Raw genomic sequence first — 24,223 nt, 5'->3', positions numbered from 1 at the left:
ATCTTCCAAATGCGATCGCAGCTGCGATCATGTGGCCCACCACCTCCCCTCCCCCTGTCAGCTGATTGCCTGCCTGAAGGGTGCCTGAAAGGCTGCCGGGACCATCAAGGAGCAGAGAGGCTGCTACACTCAACATATAGGTAAGTAGCTTTCAGCCACTTGTATATTTTTTTTTGCTATCACTGTGTGTCTATATATATATATATATGTATGACACACACACACACACAGAAAAGTAATGTAACAAAATAATACAGCAAAGGCCATTGTTTTTTTTAATGAATACCACTGACATAAAAACACAAATAATACTGCATGAATAAAAGTAAAGTTATAGACCTGTTTTGACACCCTTTCTTTTGCAGTGACTGATTTATAATGTGTCCATAAATAAAATGACTGTGGCTGGGGTAGAGAATATAGTGAAGGTCACTAGTGTGTGTGTGTCCCTTGTAGACAAGCTGGCCTCATGACTACACACATGGGACTATGGATGACACAGCCACTAGGGTGGAGATTTTTGGGCACTTAAGGCAGTTTGCTGCAATGATTATGTGGATGCCTTAATATCTCCTGTGAAGTCAGTGACTTTCACAGAGCAGAGTATTCTGCCTATAAGCAAACTCTCATCTTTTTTCACATTTGCTGATTTTTACAAACCACTCTCAACATGTTTTGTTATAAGGTAATTGTAATACAGTTGTGTTATTTCAATTACATTTTCTAATTTGCAGAATCTAAACTTTAAACTTTACAATAACAAGTGGTTCTAAATATCAGATTGGTCCCTGTGAACTTTTGTTGAGTTGCTATTAACGGCACTTTTTCTGAAGCTTTCATTGTTTTTCGGGGCCCAAAACTTGAGGACATTATCCAGGCTGTTGAAGGTAAAATATAAATTGGGGACACTAGTGTGGCATTTGTGAATTTTTGGTACTACTGTGTGGCATAGCATGGCACTACTGTGTGGGATAACATTGGGGGCACTCCTGTGTGACATACAATTGTTTGGGGGCACTACTGTGTGGCATAATATTGTTTGGGGGCACTACTGTGTGGCATAGGGGGACTGACTATACTAAACTATAGGTGGACTGCCGTTCTACACTAAACTATAGGGAGGGGGGCTGCCTATGCTAAACTATAGGGAGGGAGGCTGCCTATGCTAAACTATAGGGAGGGGGGCTGCACAGAGAACACTATAGGGAGGGGGTGATGGGACCTTTAATTTAATGCTGAGGTGTTTTGGGTCTATGAATGTGGGGCTGAGTGTGGGGAGAAGGGCTTTCTTTTCAATGTGAATATTATTTAATGCTGGGAATGGTTGTGGGAAATGGATGTATTAAATGTAAATGCTATTAATTTATTGCTGGGGCTGTTTGGAAGGAGGGTATCAGGTTTATTTATTAAATGGGAATACTATTAATTTAATGTTGGGTCTGGAGGAAGGCCTAAGTATTAATTGTGGGTCCTATTTATTTAATGGCGAGGCTTGTTGGAATTTTCTAAATGTACCCATTATTTTTTACAAATAGGGCCCTCAACATTCCAGAATCCAGACAAGCTGCAACTAAAGAAACCAGCAGCAACGGATGGTAAAATTGACAAGAACAGGTAGGACAGTCTGTCAAATGTTCTGAGACTAGTGCAGGCTTGGCTAACCTGTAGCACTCCAGGTGTTGTGAAACTACAAGTCCCAGCATACCCTTCCAGCAATAAGCTGCTATATATTGGCAAAGCATGCTGGGGCTTGCACTTTCACAACACATGGATTGCCACAGGTTAGCCAAGTCTGGTCTAGTGGGACAATCCCGATTTTTGGTGACTGTTCTGCCCAATCTAAGGGGCAGGTCAAGACTGTGTACTCTTTATATACACACTACATTATTTATATACTACACTATGGTGCTAGCTGTCCTTCTTGGGCTGACCACTCCCCCACTAGTGTCTGGTCACACCTCTTTGATGGCTGGCCACACCCCCTCTGGTGGGCCCCTAGCGTTGCAGTCCCCCGGTGGGCCCTTCATGCCCCAGTCCGACACTGCACAGAGGTGTATAACAGGTCCTGGAAGATGTCGTTGACAAATGGTTGGAAGATAGCCGGGGCATTTCAGAGGCCAAATGGCATCACCAGATACTCAAAGTGCCCATCCCTGGTATTAAAGGCCGTCTGCCATTCGTCCCCTTTTCTGATGCAAATCAGATTGTAGGCCCCACGAAGGTCTAATTTGGAAAAAAATCGTGATCCACTGATTATATCAAAGAGATCTGAGATGAGAGGTAATGGATATTGATTTTTGATGGTGATATGGTTAAGAGGGCGGTAATTGATACATGGTCGGAGAGACCCGTTTTTTTTTAACAAAGAAGAAGCCTGCCCCGGCAGGGGATGTAGACTTACGGATAAACCCCCATTTTAAATTCTCTGTGATGTATTGGGTCATTGCCAACGCCTCCGGACGAGACAACGGATAGGTCAGCTCCCTGAGAATAGGCTGGTCAGGAGACAGAACAATGGCGCAATCCCAAGAACGATGAGGAGGCAAAGTCTCTGCTTCAATCTTGCTAAATACATCCTGGAACTCCATATATGCAGCAGGAAGAGTGGTTAGCTTAGAGTGAGCTATGATCCGAGACTTGGGGTGCAGAAACTTGGACATGCATCTATGATGACATTTTAAACCCCATGCTGTAACCTGAGCCCAATCCATCTGAGGTGAATGCATCCTTAACCAAGGTAGTCCCATGATGAGAGGGTTAATGGACTTGGGCAAAACCAGAAATTGAATCATCTCGCAATGAAGAGCTCCTACCATCAACTGGACTGGGGAGGTGACAGAGGAGATGGAGCCGTTAGTGACGCAACTACCATCGACTGGCGTCAAAGATAGCGATTGAGGCAAGGATTCTACCAGGATTTGGAGCTGTGAGGCAAGATTTGCAGAAATGAAGTTCCCGGAGGAGCCAGAGTCCACAAAGGCCGTGGTGGAGAAAGAACCTTTAAAGGTGCTCAAGGTGACAGCCATAAGAAATTCTAGGGAATTTTGGAGTAGGGGGTAACAGTGGATTCTTCTAAAGCGGCCTCCCTGCCACCGTTCATGAGGAAGAGTTTCCCGGTCTCTTGGGGCAAACTTTCAGAAGGTGTCCAGAGTCTCCACAATACAGACACAGACGTTTGAAACGTCTCTCACTTTCCTCTGGGGACAATCGAGAACGTCCTACTTGCATAGGTTCGTTCACGGGCAGGATAGGATTTTGGAACTGGGGCGCCAGCCGTGGCATGACCCGTTTTATTAGTGGAACGTTCCTGCGTGCACTCTTGATAGCACAAATCCACCTTGATGCACATCGAGATGAGGGAATCAAGATCCGAAGGAAGGTCTCTGGAAATAAGCTCATCTTTAATACGGTCGACCAAACCTTGCCAGAAAGTTGCCACTAGTGCTTCGTTGTTCCATTTCAACTCGGAAGCCAAGGTCCGGAATTGAACTGCATATTGGCCCATGGACAGGTCGCCTTGACAGAGGTTCAGCAAACTTGTGGCTGCGGAAGCGACTCTCCCGGTGTCATCAAAGACCCTCCTAAAGGCTTCGATGAAGGAGGTCATTTTGCTAAGGGGCAGGGGAAACAAAATGCCCTACACAACCAGTTGACATTAGGTTTCCCAGAATTGACACAGAAACAGTTTAATTCCTGGTAGGCCTTCATTAATTCTACACACAAACATATTGGCAATGCAGCCATAGTCTTTGGATGTATATTACACCCTACACTTATAGTTAAATATGTAAAGAAATGGACAAAGGCAGTTTGGTTTCTGTCTCTCTAGGCCCCCCTCCACTTGTAGAAAATACTCAAAAAATTCAGCCGTTATAGACTGTACAATATTAAGAGAAATGGAGAAAGCCAGTTTGGATTTGTCTCTCTAGGCCCTCCTCCACTTGTATAAAATACCAAAAATTTCAGCCATTATAGACTGTACAATATTAAGAGAAATGGACAAAGCCACTTTGGGGTCACTCTGTGTATGACATCCTACCCTTAAGGATAAATTTCCCAAACAGCAGCCTTTCAAGCCAGTAAGTGATATGGAAATGCCCCAAGTCCCTTTCCTCTTTGGGGGTAGATTGCACTCTACACTTAAATAGAAAGTTTTAAAAAGATGTTATCGTCATCATCTTCAGCTTCATCCTCACCCTCATCAGTGTGTACGTTATCATCACAGACTATCAATTCATCGCCGCTTGAATCCGCCATTAGAGAACAGTCAGTGCTTGGATGACTTGGATGGGGAAGGCCTTCCTCGTGGAAGATGTTGTTTTTATAAACATCATTTTCTCCACATTTTTGGGAAGTAACCTTCTACGGCGATCACTGACTAAGTTCCCTGCTGTGCTGAATACTCTTTCTGAGTATACACTGGAGGGTGGGCAGCTTAGGTATTGCAAAGCAAGTTTGTACATGGGTTTCCAAATGGCCTGCTTTTCTTCCCAGTAAGGAAAGGGACTGTCTGACATTTCCATATCAATTACCTCTTGAAAATAATCCTCCACCATCCTTTGCATTTTAATACTCATATTGGATGGAGTTATGGGCAAGGTCACACATTTTTTTGGAAGAATCCTTCAAACCAGCCCAGATGTTAAACTGTTCTGGTCTGACCTCGGCATTCACTTCACACGTCACAACTTCAAATGGTTTCAGCAGCTTGCACAGCACAGAAAGGATTCCCCACTGTGCAAGAGTGAAATACATCCCCCCCTCCTTTCCCAATGTTAAGGCTTGTGCACAGATGGCTTTGCGCTGTTTCTCCATCCTCTGAAGCATGTACAGCGTGGAATTCCACCTATTTACCACCTCTTGCTTAAGTTGGTGGCAGGGCAAGTTAAACTGCTCTTGGAGCTGCAGCAATCTCCTACATGCTGTGGCCGAATGCCTGAAATGGCCTGAAATTTTACGGGCCACCGAAAGCATCTCCTGCACCTCACGGTTATTTTGTAGGAAGCTCTGCACCACCAACTTGATGGTGAGAGCAAAACAGGGAATGTGATGGAATTCACCCAGCTGTAATGCTCGTACTATATTGTTGGTTTTATCAGAAATTTCATATCCTGGGGAGAGTCCAAATGGTATAAGCAATGTATCAATCACATCTCTTAGTTTGCGTAACAAATTGTCAGCTGTATGCCTGTTAGTGAAGCCGGTGATACAAAGAGTGGCCTGCCTGTGACAAATGTTATGTAGTGGTGTACATGCTGCTGCTGTTCCTGCTGTTGAAGGTGAATGAGCAACCCAGTGGGCTGTCACAGTCATATAGTCTTTGGTTTGCACACTTCCACTTGTCCACATATCTGTGGTTAAGTAGACAGTGGCATTTTTCAGCGCAATCTCTAAATTAGTACACACTTTTTGGTATAGTTGTGGAATAGCTTTACGGTAAAAATGGTGTCGCAATGGAATTCTGTAACGCGGACACAAAACCTTGATTAACTGTGAAAAACCAGCTGCGTTTATTGTGAATATTGGACGCAGATCTAACACTAACATGGCAGCCATGGTGTCTGTGATTCGCTTGGCAACTGGGTGACTGCTGTCATATTTGCTTCCCCTAGCAAATGATTGTTTCACAGTTAATTGTTGAAATGTAGGACTGCTCTTTTTCTTGCCCTTCCTTTGGGCTGACGATTCACCCCCAGCAGCAGCAACAGCAGCAGCAGTGGGACTACCGCTTTCTTCAGAGGAATCAATAATAGTGCAGGAGTCATCCAGCCTTAATAAGTGGGATGCAGGGCTAACTCCGAGCGCTACTGAGGATATTGATGAGGATGGTGTTGTGGGTGTATTTTATAGCCGTCGGGATGTAGGTGACCAGAGGGTCCTAGCTGATGATGGAGGGCTTGTAATTTATTTGGAAGAACTTTCAGCTTTTCCCAACACTTTGCCATGAACTCTCGTCAAACGGCGTAACATAGACGAGGTTCCAAGATGGTTAAGGTCCCTCCCTCGACTGAATGTGGCTTGACATACACTACAAATGGCTATACAATTGTTGTCTGGATTGGGGTAGAAATAATTCCACACATAAGTGGATTTTTTTGTTTTATGGCCAGGCATGACAATGGCCTTTTTCTTGTCACGTGCCAGAACTGCTGCCACTGGTGCAGGACTTACACAAACAACCTCATCCTCATCAACATCCTCATTAGCACCCTCATCGCCTACACAAATCTCCCCCTCATCCTCCTCTAATTCTAAAGTGGCATCCTCGATTTGTGTATCACCGGCTACACTCGGACTGTTCAGGCACACATCAGCAAAACTGCTGAAAGGGCCCTTCTTTATGGGTACACTAACAGAATGCTCACGATTAGACATACCACTGTTGGATGGACTCTCCACTGGGATTGTTGTCATTTCTAATTCAGAGCATACATTATCCTCTACTGCCTCACTGTTTTCTTGCAGCTTGGCTTTGACGCGTAACAGTAGTTGTGCACCACTTTTAGACTCCAAATTACTTGGTCTTGGTTGGTCACGAGTGACCGTACAAGAAGAAGGCTCGGTAACATTTTTGGATCTGCCACTAATAGAGGAAGGCGAAGGCCTCATTCATTCTTTGCCACTGCGTGTGTAGAATTGCATGTTGGCAATTTTTTTTTTTATCGGCACTTAACTTTTCCTCAGTTACACTTCTTTTTCGCTTCAACACGGTAAAAAAAAATTTGGGTGTGTGTTTTTTTTCCCTGATTTAAAAAGACTATGTACTTTCACATCGCTTTTCCCAGATGACGTTCTTTATTACATTCACTATTACTTTGAGTCCATTTTAATGAGGCCAAAGCACTTGTAGTGCCAAAATTGTATTAGATAGATACTGCTGACAAATATGACTTTTGACAGCCAGAAAAATTACAGTAAAACACTGGGGAATATGGGACACCCCAACAGCACTTGGAGTGCAAAATATTTTTTGACTTACTGCTGAGAAATATGACTTTTGACAGCCAGAAAAATTACAGTAAAACACTAGGGAATATGGGACACCCCAAAAGCACTTGGAGTGCCAGAAATTGAAAAAAAAACAACCCTCCTCTATCCTCCACTTACTGCTGTAACAATTGGTATTAATATCAAGTTTGTCTAGAATAGAAACAATAATGTGTCCAATTATTGCTCTGTCCCTGCGCTGATATAGCCTGTGACCTAACCCTGCTCTCTCCCTCTGTTAAATGGCGATGGATTGCTGTGGAGGCGGGTATTTATGCTTTTCAAATCTCGCGAGAACTGAGCTCAGAAATACGAACACGTCACGATGACGTTTTGCCTCGATTTCGATTCCGAATGGGCGGGAGAGTACCGAGCCTGCTCGGCTCGGTACTCGGATAGGCTAAATTCGGATGAATTCGGATCTCGGGGAACCGAGCCCGCTCATCAGTAATTTAAATACTTAACTGTTGGTGTTTTATAAATTTTATAATATACATACAGGTGAGTGCTCCCTTTCTAAATAGTTTGCCTACTGCTCTTATCAAAATGATCACACTAATATAAACAAAAGAGCTCACTAGCTTCTATTATGTGGTGCCCCTATAAAATTGTATTGTATATAATGGTACAACATCTAAATGTGGATGCTTCCTTGTACTAGACAAAACAAATCAGACCATACACATAAATAGAAATAAATAGAAATGAAAACAAAAATACCAACAAAACATATCAAAAATAAATCAACAACTAAAATATATTAAAAGAATGGAAAAAATGTTTAACGCTCTTTAGATGGTAAGTGGCGTTGTATAGGCAGACAAAATTTGTTCGTTTGGGCAATGCGGTACAATGTGTGGCACAGTACAGTGCAATAAAACTCATCTCTTAATCTTACCCTACTGCTTAATTATTGCTTGACCCGCATCTGAAACGTGGAAGTGTTAGCCTCCCACGTTCCAGATAAAATAAAAAGTGGTGAAGAGGTTAATGTTTCCAACATTTAAATTGCTAATTTGGTATCATCATGTTCACAACTTCATTAGAACGTTTCCAGTATTATTTAGGTAGCGTTTGCTACATAATTACTTTTTATACACCAAATAGCAAGCCCAGAGATGTCATAAAAGAACCATTTTATACAGGTCTAGAGGCAAGAGCCTGAAGAAGGACACTTGGCCACCTCAAGGATCAATGACCAGAGGAATCAACCAATGGTACGTCGAGTTCTTGGGAAGTTATGACCCACGACCTATGAATGGTGACCTTAATACTGTAATTGTGTATCTTTGTGATGTCACTGCTTTTTAAAACTGTACAGTGTATAAAACCAGAGCATTTTGAAAGAAGCTTGTTGTTGGTGCCATGCCAACCGCACAGGCGTATGCATGCCAAACTTTGCCTTGTAATACTTTGCGAATAAAACCTTTGTGCTTTGGAACCCCAGTGATTTCATCGGAGAATATTTATTGCAAACGATACATACAGACGTAACATAATCGATAACGAGCAGTGCAAAGATTTTCCATTTGTAAGCACTATATCCTGATCAATCTGGAAACAGCATAAATGCATGGCTAGACAAATTCATACAGAGACACAGCAGTAATATATTTGACAACTGTAAATAATTTCTGAGAGGACTCTAAAAACAGTTTTTAAAGATACCTTATTTTGGAGGGGTTCAGTTATTAATAGACAACAACTGCAGTGCAATGCAGCCAGGTCCAGTGGAATTGTACTAAGACTCAGCGTCACCTCCCCACACTTCATACCTCAGTGGAGAAAGCAGAGATGGAGCAGCAGGTAGAAGAGGGAGATGTAAGCTAGCGTTGCCTGTGATTGTGTCGGCTACTGCTCATCTGTGTCAGTGACCAGCTAGAGAAGTCACAGCCGGCAGAAAAATGGTAGGAAGCACAGAGGGCACACTCAAGTTTAATTTAAATCCCCAATGGTGGGGGATACTACTAATTCAGCATTTTAGGTTACCCAAAATTGTTGCCCTAATGGTTGTGCTAGCCCTAAATGCAGCACCAGTTTCTGTTATTGACATGCAAAATAATACAGACTGGACAATTTTTCTCCAAATCTTTGGTCCCAGCACTGTGAGGCAGCAATGTTAACCACTGTGCAACAATGCAGTTTGCCAAGACCTACCAGAATAAAAGCATAAAAGTGAAATTAGTATGTCTCGTCAACGAATCTCTGTCTTTATCTGTATTCTGTGACACTGACTAGATTAACACATACATTGATATTTTTTATGTTAAGTTGATAATATACCTAACCAAATGAAACAAGTCAATCTCTCCAACTAGAAAATGTCTGCATTTCATCATTGTTTTCACCTCTCTATAGAGAATATTCAGTGATATTTCACATCATGTATCTTGTAGTGCGACTGTGCAATGTGTTGCAAGCCTTCTGGAAATAAATCTGTTCTATGGATTTGGAACTTAAATGTCAAACTCATTCTGCTACTGTGACCTAGCAAATGACCTTTGGGTGCTGAGGATCAGATTTGTGGGCCCTATGCTTTGCCATGCCTGTCTCTTGGTTTCATGTTTAACCCCTTTGATTTTTATTTCTGCTCATGAATGCATACATGCAACAAGAGAATTCAATGGTTATAAGAATATACTCAGTATTCTGTCATCATAGCAGGAGACACTGATCAGGTAGCTGTACAAGTCATAGGATTTATTCTCTGAGCCAACACATTGCATCTAAATCCTCCATTAACTCGATTCACAGTCTGTGGGCCTGACAAGGATGGTTTACTCATCATGCGAAAAAGTGCAGCGCATACAGTGAAACTGCTGAGACAGCGAGATGGAACATTGAGGAAGAGAGAGACAGGGTGCGCTGTTAACTTTTTACTACCTTGCAGTAAAAGTCTAGATAAATAATATTGCATGTATAGCTTACCTTTGTGATTGGCTGGGTCCCTCGATACTGATGGCAGGGGGGTGTAAGGCAAATCAGGAGAGATGAAATCTGCGCCACTTGAAACCTAAGAGCCGAGAAACACAAGGAATATCTGTCAACAGAGTCAGGTGGATAATACTGTGTTTTTAACCACTGCAAATACAGATCGTGAAGACAGAGAGTTATTGTTACATTGAAGTAATTTTCGAAATTATTACACATCACAAAATCAGAAAGACCACAACATGTTGAGTCAATAACATCCATAAATCAAACAGTAAATAAATGCTCCGAACGCATGACTTTCAGATTAGATGTTATTGTGTGAACCAGTAGATCATATTCAAGGCTTATTTTGTGTGTTTTTTTCATAGGGGGTAGATAATCATTTTATCAATTGAAGGAATTGCATTAATTTTACTTTGCAAATTTAACCTCAGAACTTTCATCATTCATGAGAGACCATAAGTCTGTCTCCTAAAACCTGGAGAGGGAAGGCACCCAGGGAACAATTCAATAGTGATTGAGTGAAACATTCCTCTAAACCCTCAGCACTGTCCAAATACTGAAGTTATAGGCAGATTTATCAAATGGCAAAAAGTCCTATTCCCTGTGAAAACAGGAATTTCCACCCTTACCGCTCTGGGTCAGTGTGGCCCAGTGATATATTTTTTCATGAATTGCGGAGACACAAGATTTCTTTTTATTGCTGCAATAAAAATAATTCAACCCTGTTGCTAAGATTGGGGGTCTATTGAGAAAGAGGCCCCTTAATCTCTGCAATAAACTAAAAAGTGTTATTCCACACTAGGGGTGTAACAATTTTACATTCAATAGTTTTCAGTGATTGAAACAGTTTTCATTATGGAAAGAACCTCTTACTTAGTTGGTGCAAACAAATGTTTATAAACACATTTTAGTAAATAGATACAGAGCTAATACCAACAATTGCCTAGCATCTAGCTCCATGGACTATAAGTAAACCAACATTTATGAGGAGTTACAGAAAGAAAATAAGGACAAAAGTTCTATTGCTGTGAAAAAATTAATGGCAAATGGAGAATAAAGTAGATATGCTACCTTTTTCCTTCGGGAAAAGATCTAAGAGATTAAAACAGATTCATAGCTGTCACAAAAAAAGAAAATGTCGGTAATGCCTATTAATATTTAGTTTTTTCAACTATACTGATGGATTAAATCATATACAGGAAGAGAAGAACAATTGCGAGGTCGTTAAAGATGACAGACTCTTGAGAAAGAAGATGAACGACATATTTACAGAAGGGTAAGAACCAATCTAGTAAGAATACAGACTCATATAAAACATCCCAGAATGTATTTAGAATTGTTGTTGCACAATGTGAATTAATTCTATACTTGTATTTTTGCCACCCTGAAGCTTGTACTGAGCATTTCAACATCCCCTCCTGGTGTTACTGAATGGATTGCTTCCTGTTACAGACCAACCACCAACAAATACATGAACAAACTAATAACATAAATAAAGATCTTCTGCAGCAACTAAAAAGAGTTGACCTAGATCTGGAGTCTACATCAAACACAAATAGAGAGCAATGCATTGAAAAGCTGTTGGGACTAGTAGACAACAGCTAAAACATATTTAGACAATTAAAATAATTCATTGTTATTGTGCCTCATTTCCATTAAACTAGTGTGTAGCAAACTAAAGTTTACAGGCATCAACTAATCAATCTCAAACTATGAACCATGCATTACTTCTGACAAGTCTGGTATCTCCTAGGTCAAAGGTCAGATTAAGGGCAGAACACTGCTCTAACATGTCCATGTGCATAATGACACTAGGGATGTCATGGTGGAAAAGATGACATAATACGATCACTTTGGTAATAAAGCAAAAAAGCAAAAGGCACCTAAGTTTTCAGTCAGCGAGGGGGCAGGTTTTCAAATCCATATACGTCTACAATTGCATATAGTTCATACAAACTACAATTATATTTTGCAAAGATGAATAAACAATGCATGAAGTCAGAAAATAAATTATGCTATTTCAGCCACCTCAGGAGAAACCTGAGTGGTCGCAAGTGCCTTACTAAGCCTGGGTACACAAAACAGCATTTTTTTGGGGCCAATAACACAATAAACAACAGTTGGGCCCATATCGCATTAGTGTGTACGCTCCAATGATGAGCGATTATCATTCCGAAGCATATCGCATTGTTTCATTTGATTTTCAAACCAGACTAAAAATCTTGTTCAACTATGGAACAATGTCGCTCAGTGCCGGTGCTAGGGTCCGTGGCGCCCTAGGCACATTTACAAAATCGGCGCCGCCCGCGCGGCACATTTTCAATATCGGCACCCCCACCCTGCACACTTACAAAATAGTGTGTAAGTGTGCAGTGTGGGGGCGCTGATTTTGAAAATGTACGTCTTTTCTTACCTGCTTCTAACTTGCCTCCTCTCTGCTCCCCTCCACTCACTGACACTGTCGGGCCGTGATGATGATGTCACGCCCAACAGTCAGTCAGTGAGTGGAGGGGAGGAGACGGAGCAGAGAGGCGGCGGTGGTGGTGAGCAATAGTCCCTCCCCCCCTCCCTGTGGATGTATGTGAAGCTGTGCGGCGGCCATGAAAGGTATGGTCAGCGGTCGCCGCACAGTTTTAAAGAAATTTTTAATCTGTGGCGCCCTCCAGAGCCCAGCGCCCTAGGCAAGTGCCTAACCTTGCCTAATGGGAGCGCCGGGCCTGATGTCGCTCCAATTCTGCAGTGCATATGCACTCATGATCGGCAGTGTCCATATGATCTCTATGGAGTGTGTAGAGTCATGATCTTTTCAGCAGATGGTTATGACAGATGAAGAGCACAGATCTGAAGGTAAATCTTGTAAAACGTGTTTTGTGTGTACACATGAATCGGTGAGAATCTTTTTTTCCAGTCGTTGGTAAAATCATTAGGGATATCACATCGGGAGAAATTGTCTGTACTGTGTACCCTGCCCTACTGTAGAGGCTCCAACAATGTTCTAAGGTTACAGAGGGTAGTGTATGGCAACAATATGGTAATGTGATGCAAACAAAAGTGGCAACAACCATTTTATGCAGATTTTAACATGGTTTAATTGTGATTCAATTGATTGCTAGAGACAAGAATAGGGATTCTTCCTCTATGCTTCTTAAGATATGGTTCTTCTGTCCAGTGAGTTTCACCCAGGTAGTACAGCATTGCTTGTAACTGATAGCAGCAGATAGTCTAAGGGGGGAATTCAATTAGCCACAAAATGTCTTGTGGGCATTCCAGAGACACTTCACGGCGAAGATTTTAACAGAAATCTCCACTCATTTTTCCTCATGCCCCACAACTGCCTGCTGCCCCCAGGTCTACCTAAACAGTGTTACCCTAGGCATCTTCCTAGACTGTCTGTGTAGTAAATACAGTTCTACATTTTATGTTCTAATCTTAAGTTCATAAAATATTTTAAAATTATTGCATATATGTTACGCTGACGGTCTGTTCACAAACTCACAGAACTAGTTGGTGGAGGTCTTTACCTTTAGCAGCCGCCTTTCCCATAGAGCTTAATACACTCACCGGTACTCAGATACCCCCAGGACTTAAATCCAGATGTAGTGTAAGTTTGTAATACAGAACCGTAGCGGCAGGGCAGGAGGCAGCGTAGATGGCAGTGGATGGTCAGGCGAAAGCAGCGGTCAGAGGTCACTAGCAAGCAGAATAATCAGGTAACACGACAAGGGTCGGGGTCACAGGCAATACAGCGGGGTCCAAGGTACAGGCAAACAAATCAGGGTCACAGGCAAGCAGGCAAGGTCCAAGGTACAGGCAGGGGTCATACACAGAAGTTCAATCCAGAAGGTATACACCAAACAGCACAGGAGCAGCTTAGCTGACAGGGAACTGGACGCTATAACAGGCAGTGAGGCTCAGACCTCACTGCCTTAAATAGTACCAAGAGCCAATCAGGACAGAGAAGAACAGGGCTGACAATCAGCCTCAGGAGGCTGCTAATTAATTGCTAGCTAGAACTGGCATAGGTAATAACATAAACCAAGCATGTATAAAAATATAAATGAACCAGTTTAAATCATATGAGAGTTCCCCCTGGAGTTGCTCCCCCTACATCTATGCCACAAGGATAATCCCAAAGAATAAAAACCGAGCACGTGCCCGGCTGCTAGATCACGCCAGGATGCGGCGTACCGCCGCGTCTCTTGACAATATATTAATCTAAAACAACCTATAACTCTATTATTACTAACCCCAAACTCCTTTGCTTTGTGTTCAGTGTGTTATTGTATACACATTACCATGACAGCCCTTGTTGTAGAACACTGAAATATGTTCGTATTTTAGAAGTGAAAACGAATCATGATTTTCTTTTACATAATGGATAATGTATATCATTATACAGAAGCATGGATGATATGGTAGGCTAGTTGATTACCAATATATTAAAATAAAAAATTTGGGGAAAGTGGTAAAATAAAGAAAGAGGGGAGGTACTACATGGAATATTATATATGAAAAGGGTCCTGTTTTGAATAACACTAGTTTTCTATACTGCCGCATTAATTACCCCAAGCAGTACATGAGCTGGGTATTAATATTGGTCCTAATATGGTCATTTACTCGAGCAACATCACATCCTTCTGTGTTATGTGTGTGACGGATTCCATTTCCTACCTATACCTAACACACATCTCAAATTATTATAGTTAGGCATTTTTATTTAATACACCGTATGGCTTTTTCTGATTTATAACAGGATACCATATGCACATGCAAGAGCATGTGACTGCTATGGGGCCCAGCAGTACAGGGGGCCCTGTTACAGAGGAAAAAAGTGCCTTAATATACAAACTTATGGGTCTATTCAGCATGAAGATAGGAAATATTTACTTGCCGGACCTTTATATAAAAAAAAAAGTCATTGGGGCAGCTGAGAGATGGAATCTTACCGCTCGCCAGGCAAGTCTGGGGTCAATCTGCGCATGCAGACTGGAACTGGAAGCCAAGATTTGGGATTCCAGTTCCAGACTCAAGGGGGGAAAAGCAAGAAAACATAAAGTATGAACATTTTATTATTTTAATAATAAAGCATTTTTTTATTTGGGCAATCTCTGCTATTGTGATCATGAAATGGTGGTAGCAATCTAAGGACAATCTACTGGCACAGTATTTGTGAAATAGGCTTGCCCATGCAAAGATAAATGGACTTCCCTGGCAAAAGCTACCACCGGCAATAGCCTTTTATGTGGCTTATAACAAAATGTATCAAAACAGTTATATAATTTAGCATATGATGATGGGTAGGTCTCCCGGGGCTCCCAGAACAGAAGGGCAACCTCCCACTTCCTAGTGAAGTGGTCAGAATTAGAGCCGCCATGATGCGACTCTCAGGGAATCGCGTCATTTTGGCCCAGTCCCCTGCTGTAAAATTCTGCATAAGCGTCATTACGTCACTGGAGTGGAGCCAAAATGTTGATATTTCCCGAGCCCCGTCCCCTCTGCCCATACCCTCAAAAAGGTATAAGCATACCCTCAAAAAGGTGGCAAGTATGGGTTTATACAGTGGTATGCCATACCGCAACTTCATCTGCTGCCTTCATTTTAAAACTATTATATTCCATTCACTTATATTCCCATTATACTTTTAATGCCGCCACTTCTAAATTTCTACTTCACCTACTGGGGCATATAATGTGTTATGCAGGGGCTGCACTACCATACCAAGGTAAGAACCCACCAATTGTCCTGGGGGTTTCAGGCAGAAGCTACTTTGCTGTCTCCACTTGTATATTAAACAGGGAACTGACTGGCTCTAACATCATACCAGTGATGGGAATGGGATGAGTTGTGCATTCTAAGTCTTCTTACATTCTCCTAGGAGATTGCAGACCTAGGGTTACACAGCTCAGTAGCTGGTAATTGGCTGACTGTATGCGACAAGGCATAGAAACTGGTGTGTGTGTGTGTGTGTTGCGGTTAGCTGCCCTGGCAGCGATCCACATGATAAATGTAAGTGAGATCTATAATTCTGTATACTGAGTAGGTTATTTTTCTACTATACTCATATATTTTAAGTATATACCTTATTTACAGCTCCAAAAAGTGAACTCTGTAAAACAAAATTATATCCTGACCATTAGTAGAAATTGTAGCTGTCCACCTTGACATGTCTGTTTTAGTGCAATATCCATGCTTTATTTAAATAATATTTTATATCATTGTATTTTATTAAATAGAGTAAAATTCCTTGGTTCTGTTAAAATTGTTGTTTTAGTGGAAGTCCCCACAATGTTTTCTGCTTGGGAAGACCCAACATTTATGATAAAGCATAGAGGACCCCATTACAGTTTTGCAATTGCCCCTGTGTACACGTTTTATATGTAACTTAATATCTATGTCCCCTTAATAGATTGTAAAACTATTATAAAATGTGTTGAAATATAATGCTTACAAATATATTTTGTACAACTATTTCTACATGTTCAGTACAACAGGAAAAAACTTGAGTATTGCAACCTAGCACACATGCATCATAAAAAGTGAGCTACCTGACCTAAGAATTCCATAAGTAAGTTTCTGATTACAAAAGAATGAATAAACGAAATGCCATCTTACCTATATATTGCTGCTAATAATAAATTTGCTAGGCAATTTGTGCATTCACATTATGTAGCAAGTGGTGGTCTTTTTTACAGAGAGCAATAACATAAAGGGAAAATAAAGAATAATACACATATTAGTAGTACTGCTATGGACAAGATATTCAGAATAAAAATGTGTCTCACACTCATGGAAACCTGCCTACAATACATTAAATGGTCTATTAGATGTTTTTCCATTTAGTTTTTTTACATGGTTTACAGGGGGGGACTAGGAGGGACCCGGCTACACGCCCCCCCCCTAGACCATGCGCTCTACCAGTGAGCCATTTCCCCATGATTTGACTCCTGCTCCCGCAGTCTCTTAGGGTTACCCCCGGGGGATCCAGCTCTTCCTGCCGAGACAGTCCATCTGCATTGCTGTGAGCCTTTCTATGCTTGTGAATTATGTGAAAGTCATAAATTTGAAGGGCAAGGCTCCAGCGCAACAATCTGCCATTTTCCCCTCTGTCACCACAGTAAAATGTCATCCATACAAATAAGGTTGAAGTTTTTTCACTGCCCAAACAATGGCCAAACATTCCTTCTCAATTGTGGCATACCCCACCTCCAGGTTTAGCAGTTTTTTGCTCAAATAGACCACAGGGTGCTTCTACCCATCTGGCCCCACCTGGCTAACTACTGCTCCCAGTCCATACTGTGACGCATCTGTTTGCACAATAAAGTCCTTGTCATAATTGGGCGGCAACAGTATTGGAGCACGAACCAGGGCTTCCTTTAATGACTGAAATGCCAGCTCATAAGCGGGTGTCCAGTCATCTACTTTGGGGAGTTTCTTCTTAGTGGGATCTGACAGGGGCTTCACTACAGTGCTAAAGTCTGGGATGAAACGTCTGTAGTAGCCTGAAGTCCCTAAGAAGGAAAGTACTTGTCTTTGGGTTGTGGGCTGGGGCCAGTCTCGGATTGCCTCTACCTTACCTGGTTCTGGCTTAACTCTACCTCCCCCCACACGATGACCCAGGTACTGCACCTCTCACATCCCCATTTGACACTTGCCTGCTCTGATGGTTAGACCTGCCTACTGAATTTTCTCCAACACTTGCCCTATATGTTTCAGATGGTCCTCCCAGGATTTACTGAAAATATCAATGTCATCCAAGTAGGCCTGAGCAAAGCATTTACACCCTTCCAGCAGGTATTCAACCACATGCTGAAAAGGTGGCTGGTGCATTCTTCATCTCAAATGGCATGGACTTAAACTCGAACAGGCCAAATGCAGTGATGAATGCCAACCGTTCCTGAGCCTTGGGGGTCAGCGGTGTCTGCCAATACACTTGCTCAAGTCAAAGGTGAAAATATAATTTGCTCCAGCCAACTCGTCTAACAGAGCATCAATTCGGGGAAGGGGACAGGCATCAGACAAGGTCATCTTGTTCAACCGGTGGTAGTCTACGCAAAACCGCGTTGTCTTGTTCTTGGGAACCAATAGAACGGAGGACGCCCATGGACTATGCAATGGCTGGATCACTCCTAGCTCAAGCATCTCCTGTACCTCCTTGTATATATTTTCCTTGGCCTCGGGTCAGACCTGATAAGCGGGTTGCCTAACTGGCTTATGCTCACCAGTGTCTACATGGTGCATCACAAAGGAAGTCCAAACGAGTTTCCTACTGAACTGAGTCACAAAGGGCCACAACACTGTCTCAAGCTGCTCCTTCTGACGGACACTCAACTGCACATCCCAGCCCACTTCCTCTACACCACCTTCACTTTTGGCATTTGCGAGGAGGTCAGGTAGTGGGTCACTTCCTGGTTCCTCTGTCGGTCAGCAGCTGCTACCACCTCCAAACGCTCGTGGTATGCCTTCAACATATTTACGTGGTAGGTCCGCTGCCGCCTACCATTGCTAATAAATGATACCACATAAGTGATGTCAGTCAGTTATATTGAGACCTTGTACGGTCCAGCCCAGGCAGCCTGGAGCTTGTTCTGGCATGTGGGCATCAGAACAAGGACCTTCTGTCCTACCTCAAACACTCTGGTTCGCGCACCCTGATCATACCAAGTCTTCTGTTTTGCCTACGCTTCAGCTAAATTAGCCTGCTAGAGCCACATGAGATTCTGTAACTGATCTCTGAGCTCTAACACATACACCACCACAGAGACATCCTGGTAGCTCCCCTTCTCAAGACTCCCAAAACAGGTCAAGAGGTTCATAGACTCTGCGGCCATATAGTAGTTCAAAGGGGGAGAAACTGGTAGACTTGTGCGGCACCTCCCGATAAGCAAACATGAGGTGCAGCAGGTAGCCTTCTCAGCCCCCTCCCCCCCCCCCCCCGAAGTTACAAATACCCATAGTATTTGCTTCAGAGTGCCATTGAACCGCTCGCACAGTCCATTAGTCTGGGGATGGTAGGGAGCAGTACGGAGTTGCCGCACTACGCACTTTGCCCATACACACTGAACTAGTTCACAGAACAATAGGGACAACAGCACTGCTCTGAACTGGATAATATATGAAGCTGCCAAAGTGGATCTGTTGGGTGTGAATACCTAAATTTCCCCAATAAGGTGAAGCAAAACAAACTAAAATGGACCCACGGCACAAAAGTGTAACATGTCAGGAAAAAATGAAATACAATAAAATGACCCTAATAATATTTTCTAGTGAGTTTATCAGATTGGCAAAATTATGGTAGATAGATGGTTCTTTTTTGCTTTTTTATTTATTGCTTTATCTACCATAATGCTGGCAAACTCACTAGAGAATATTTAATAAGTAGTTTTTAAGACCTTAATTAGGGTCATTTTATTGTATTGATTTTTTCCTCACATGTTACACTTTTGCGCCGTGGGTCCATTTTAGTTTGTTCTGCTACACTGAACTAGTTCACTCATGAACTGTGTCCCTTGATCAGTTAGGATTTCACTAGGGAACCCTACTCTGCTAAATACTCCTAGCGGTGCGTCCGCTACCTTTTCCGCAGTTATGGAGGACATTGCTACAGCCTCTGGACACTGGGTAGTGTAGTCCACCACGGTGAGGACGTACCTCTTCCCTGATCTACTAGGCACAGGCAGGGGACCTACTATGCCCACAGCCACTCGCTGAAAAGATTCCCCAACTATTAGCAAGGACCTGAGGGGAGCATGAGCACTGGGGCACCAGCGACGCTGACACACATCACAGGACTTACAGTAGGCCCGGATGTCATCCGACATTCCCAGTCAGAAAAAGTTCTCTGTCAGGCGCTTCAGTGTTCGGCCTCTTCCCTGGTGTCCCGCCATAGGGATTTCGTGGGCAACTGACATCAGTTGCGTGCGAAATCCCTGTGGTACCACCAGTTGAACTTGTTCCCGGGCTGGTGTATCCCCATCTACCTTCCTAGCTACACGGTACAATGACCCTTAACGCCAGGTAACACTCCCCACCTACATCAGTGGAAGGCTGCCACCAGCCTGGCGCCTCATGCCTTCCAGTTAGAGATCAGAGAGCTGAGCTGTCCTGAACTTTGCCCTGTGGCCTTCACTATCGTCTAAGTCAGGATACACTGCAGGGCGGTCTATGTTGGGGGGATCTAGGGTCATTAAAAGTGGGGTCATTCAAAGGGGGGTCATAGTGGTCAGCTATACTCACCGATATAGCTGGCATACTGCTAGGGACAGGAGCATCACTGGGCACCCCCACAGGATCAGGTTGGCAAGAGACAACATCCTCTGAGTTGCTAGGGGACGTAGTCTTTCCAGAGGCAATGGGCTGGCTGTTTCCTGAAGAAATAGCAGATGTGGTAATTTCCTCTGGGCTGGCTGAAGCTGTGGTTGCAGGTGATGGCTGTTGTCTAGCAGCTGTGGGCTTTTCCTCTGGGCTGAGTGGTGCGGGTGTAGATCCTGAAGACTGTAGTTTACCAGCTTGGCTCCGGGTAATAGAGTTGAGACATGCGGTCACAATTCCAACCCCAACATCACTGCCCAAGATCACGTCAGTTGGGAGACCATCCATAACGGCAACAACTCTTAACTCCTGTCCATCTCCCTAGTTTAGATACACCCTTGACAGGCACTTCCTTCTCCAGTCCATCTGCTACAGTAACTTTGGCAGTGCGACCCTGTAATACTGCAGCAGGATCAATAAGATGGGGGCTCACTACAGTTATTGAAGCTCCAGAGTCTCTAAGTCATTCTCCCTGCAGGGGTCCCATTTGGACTGGCTGCAGCTTCCTCCACATGTTTTTAGAAGGGTCTTTTGGACACACAGGTGACTCGTAGCTCCTAGTCACCTTCAGACATGCCACATTCCGTTGGGCTGGCAGGGGATGGAAACAGTCTCTAAGAGCTCACCTTCGCCAGTTAAGCAAGTCACCCGGGCCCTAGGACTTGGATTAGGGGCACGAGTCTGGGGTGCTGGGGCTGTGGGACAGTCCATCCTTAAATGACCGTTTTTCCCGCAGTTGTAGCACTTCTTCTCCAGCCTGGGCTCCGTGGTCTCTGATAACTCCCAGGAACAGGACGGGCAATGGCTGGCAAATGGTACCCGAAGGGTTAGGTGCTTGCTTTTGGGGGTAAGTAGAAGAGTGGTGCCCCCCTGATTATGCAGTCCTTTGGGGTTGGCTGTTAAACTGACACTTCTGGAAGTGTGGCCTCACTGCCACATACTGGGCCGCTTTTTCCAAGGTTGCTGGGCTATGGTCCAATACCCACTTCTTCACCTCTGGTGCGCACCGGCGGTGAAATTGCTCTCTGCAAATTAAGTCCACTAATTCTTCCCAGGAATTGGGGTCAGATGCATTAATCCATCTTATTGCCAACTGCCGCAACTGGTTGGCAAATTTCTCATGGCTGATATGAGGTGCTTTTAGCCAAGTTACAAAACTTCTGCCAGTAGGGCTCCATGGTAATAACATAGCGCTTAAGGAGGGTCCATTTTACCACATCGTAATCCGCACAGTCCTCTGTGGTCACTGCGCGATAAGCTTCCATGCATGACCTTGTAACGTGGGAACCAGATACTTTACCCACTCCTGTTTGGGCAAGTCAAGGAGGCTACAAGACATTTCAAACACCTGCAAATGTCCATCAATATCTCCAACAGTGTCATTAAATTTGGCAAAGTGAAGAGATCCTAATCTGGACGCAGCAGCTGACTGTTCATGAGCCACTGCAGGAGGCGATGCCCACCGATTGCCCCACAACTTGATGATAAGCAACTGCTCTGCCTCAGTTGTTTTGTCTCCCAGGGACCCCAGTTGCTGCAGCACCGACACACTAAGCATTTTACATTTATTTTTTAGAATACCCTTTTACACTCTCCGGCGTCTAGCGCAGGGGTTTAACCCTTTCCTTGCTGCAGCGCATATTTAAAATACAGTTTTTATTTATTAAAAAAAAATATTTTCATTAACATTGCACGCGGTACGTAGCGCCGGTGATTTAACCCCTCCGATGCCGGGTATTAACCCTTCAGGCGCCATTTGAAGATGTCCGTCGTACGGGACCCGGCCACACTTATACAGCATCTAAGTTAATTGTTATATGTTTAATATGGTGGCACAGTGTCAGCTTTGCTGCCTCACACCACTGGGGCCATGGGTTTGATTCCAACCAGTGCATTATCTGTGTGGAGTTTGTGTTGTCCCCCTGGGTCTGAGTCATTAAGGCAAGCAACGCACAAAAACGCAAAGCACAAAAACTTTGGAGTAACTTGGGAGTAAAAGGAGTAACTTTGCACCTGGACAAAATCATGTTGCATTGGAGGGGGAGATAAAATTTAAATGTTGGGACAGATTTATAGTTGGGGTAGGACTTAGACCAACTTTAAATTTCAGTGTAAAATGATCAAGTGTTTTTGTGCTAGATGAAAAAACAGACAGTATTTAACTTATGTGCATAGTAATAAACAAATTTGCACTCCTTGCATGGCTTGTCCAGGAGCAAACTCACTCCTGTTTTTTTTTTGCTTTGCTCTCCTTAATGACTCAGGTTGATTGTCTTTGAATGAAATTGACCCTAGTGTGTGGTGTGTGTGTGTGTGTGTGTGTGTGTGTGTGCGCGTGTGTGTGTGTATTAGAGAATTAGACAGAGAGCTCCATTCGGACAGAGACTGTTATGAATGATAAAATATTCTAAAGCACTGCATAATAAGTGCTTTATAAATATAGGTTATTTATAATAATTGCATAAGTTATTTATTGCATTATTTTCACTTGTTTAGTTTCATAAATGATTCTAATCTGCCCAACTGAATACTAACCTGTTAGAATATGTTGGCCACAATCAACATAGATAAACATATACTGTGACAGGCTCTTGCAGAGATTACTAGGTTCAGATTTATATTTTTGTTGTCTCAGGCATAAAGCCAAGCCCAAGTTTGGTAGCAAAGCTTAATGAGAGGATGTCAGGATTGAAAGGACAACTGCCTGCCAGAAAATTATGGAGCCAGCATTCAAATGCCACTGATTTTCCATCATGGAGCTCTAGTGAATTATCACCGGAGATATAGTCCAAATATGAGAGCGGATTTTATCCATGTTTCACCCGTGAATCATAAATGGGAAAAAAATTTACAGTCTAAATTGCACTTAAAAGGAATAAAGTCATTTTATGTCAGGCATGATTTATCAAAATGATCTCATTTTAAGAATACTGCAGTGTATCTTGATTAATAACATAAGGTAGAATGACAAATTGCCTCTTTAATGGGAAGACAGAAATGCAGCACCAAGAAAAGGAGGCAGCTAAAAACGAGAAGTAAGAAAATAGCCAATTACCGGAAAGTTACTGTAGATCTTAAAATTGCAAAACTGTAAAATATCTTAAAAGAAAATCAACTCTTGAAAATGAAATGTAGCATGTGACACCTACCATATTAACATGATAAGGATCCATATTAATTCTTCTTGATAAGGAGTAATTAACCCTCTCTCTGTCCTTCAGTTACCTCATCACTACTGATTATGGCACCAGAGTAATCAGACATATTTAAGACTATTTTCAGACATCTCCCTCTCATAAGTTAGTAGCCTTTGCTCCCTTCAATCTTTATATTGTAATGCACTAAGACTTTCAAAGTATAGGGACCTTGACTGGTTGAATTGAGGGTGACAGTCTAGCAAAACCACTGGGCCATGGTGTATGACCTGTGACATGAAACTGTCTTCCAAAACCTCACCTTTACAGCACAGTTTAGCTATTCCTCACACAGTTTTAAGCCTCCTACACAACTGTTTCTGTTAATGACTGGGTTTCAACCTACATATGAAAATGATCATCATTATCAACTGTTTGGTATGATTGGTTAATCATAAACCTGACTATAATCCTACAAAATCCCTGACTTTGAGCATTTGTACCTAGACGAATTGATGCTGTTTTGAAGGCAAAGGGTGGTCACACCAAATATTGATTTGATTTAGAATTCTCTTCTGTTCATTTACTTTGCATTTTGTTAATTGATAAAAATAAACTTTTAAAACTTCTATTTTTGAAAGCATTCTTGCATTGCAGCATTTTCCACACCTGTCTAAAACTTTTGCACAGTATTGTATATTGATTTCAAGTAGTAGTTTTACTTGCTCTATAACAATTTCAGTCACAAATTTTGAGTCCACAGTTGCTTAGAAAACTATTGGTCCTAGCAGCAGTGACAACAAAGTTCATTTAAAATCATAATTTATCATCATCATCACCATTTATTTATATAGCGC

At 42.7% G+C, this 24,223-nt stretch overlaps 1 protein-coding gene across 2 annotated transcripts in view; it reads right to left on the bottom strand.

Annotated features, from left to right (window-relative positions):
* The window catches only part of LRMDA (leucine rich melanocyte differentiation associated), a 790,872-nt gene that overhangs the window by 105,093 nt on the left and 661,556 nt on the right, over nt 1–24,223 (bottom strand). The window contains exons 6-7 of one of the 2 annotated variants that reach the window (XM_075217081.1): nt 9,916–10,000; nt 8,570–9,140 (exon numbers count right to left, since the gene is read on the bottom strand). In XM_075217081.1, coding sequence (XP_075073182.1) covers nt 9,031–9,140; nt 9,916–10,000 — 195 coding nt within the window. In that variant the 3' untranslated portion in view covers nt 8,570–9,030. Of the gene's footprint in view, nt 1–8,569; nt 9,141–9,915; nt 10,001–24,223 lie in introns of those variants that run through there. The other variant, XM_075217082.1, reaches the window with a different exon arrangement.

Source organism: Mixophyes fleayi, chromosome 6, assembly GCF_038048845.1.
Source record: "Mixophyes fleayi isolate aMixFle1 chromosome 6, aMixFle1.hap1, whole genome shotgun sequence".
Lineage (NCBI taxonomy): Eukaryota > Metazoa > Chordata > Amphibia > Anura > Limnodynastidae > Mixophyes > Mixophyes fleayi.
This window is presented reverse-complemented; position numbering and strand designations above follow the sequence as displayed.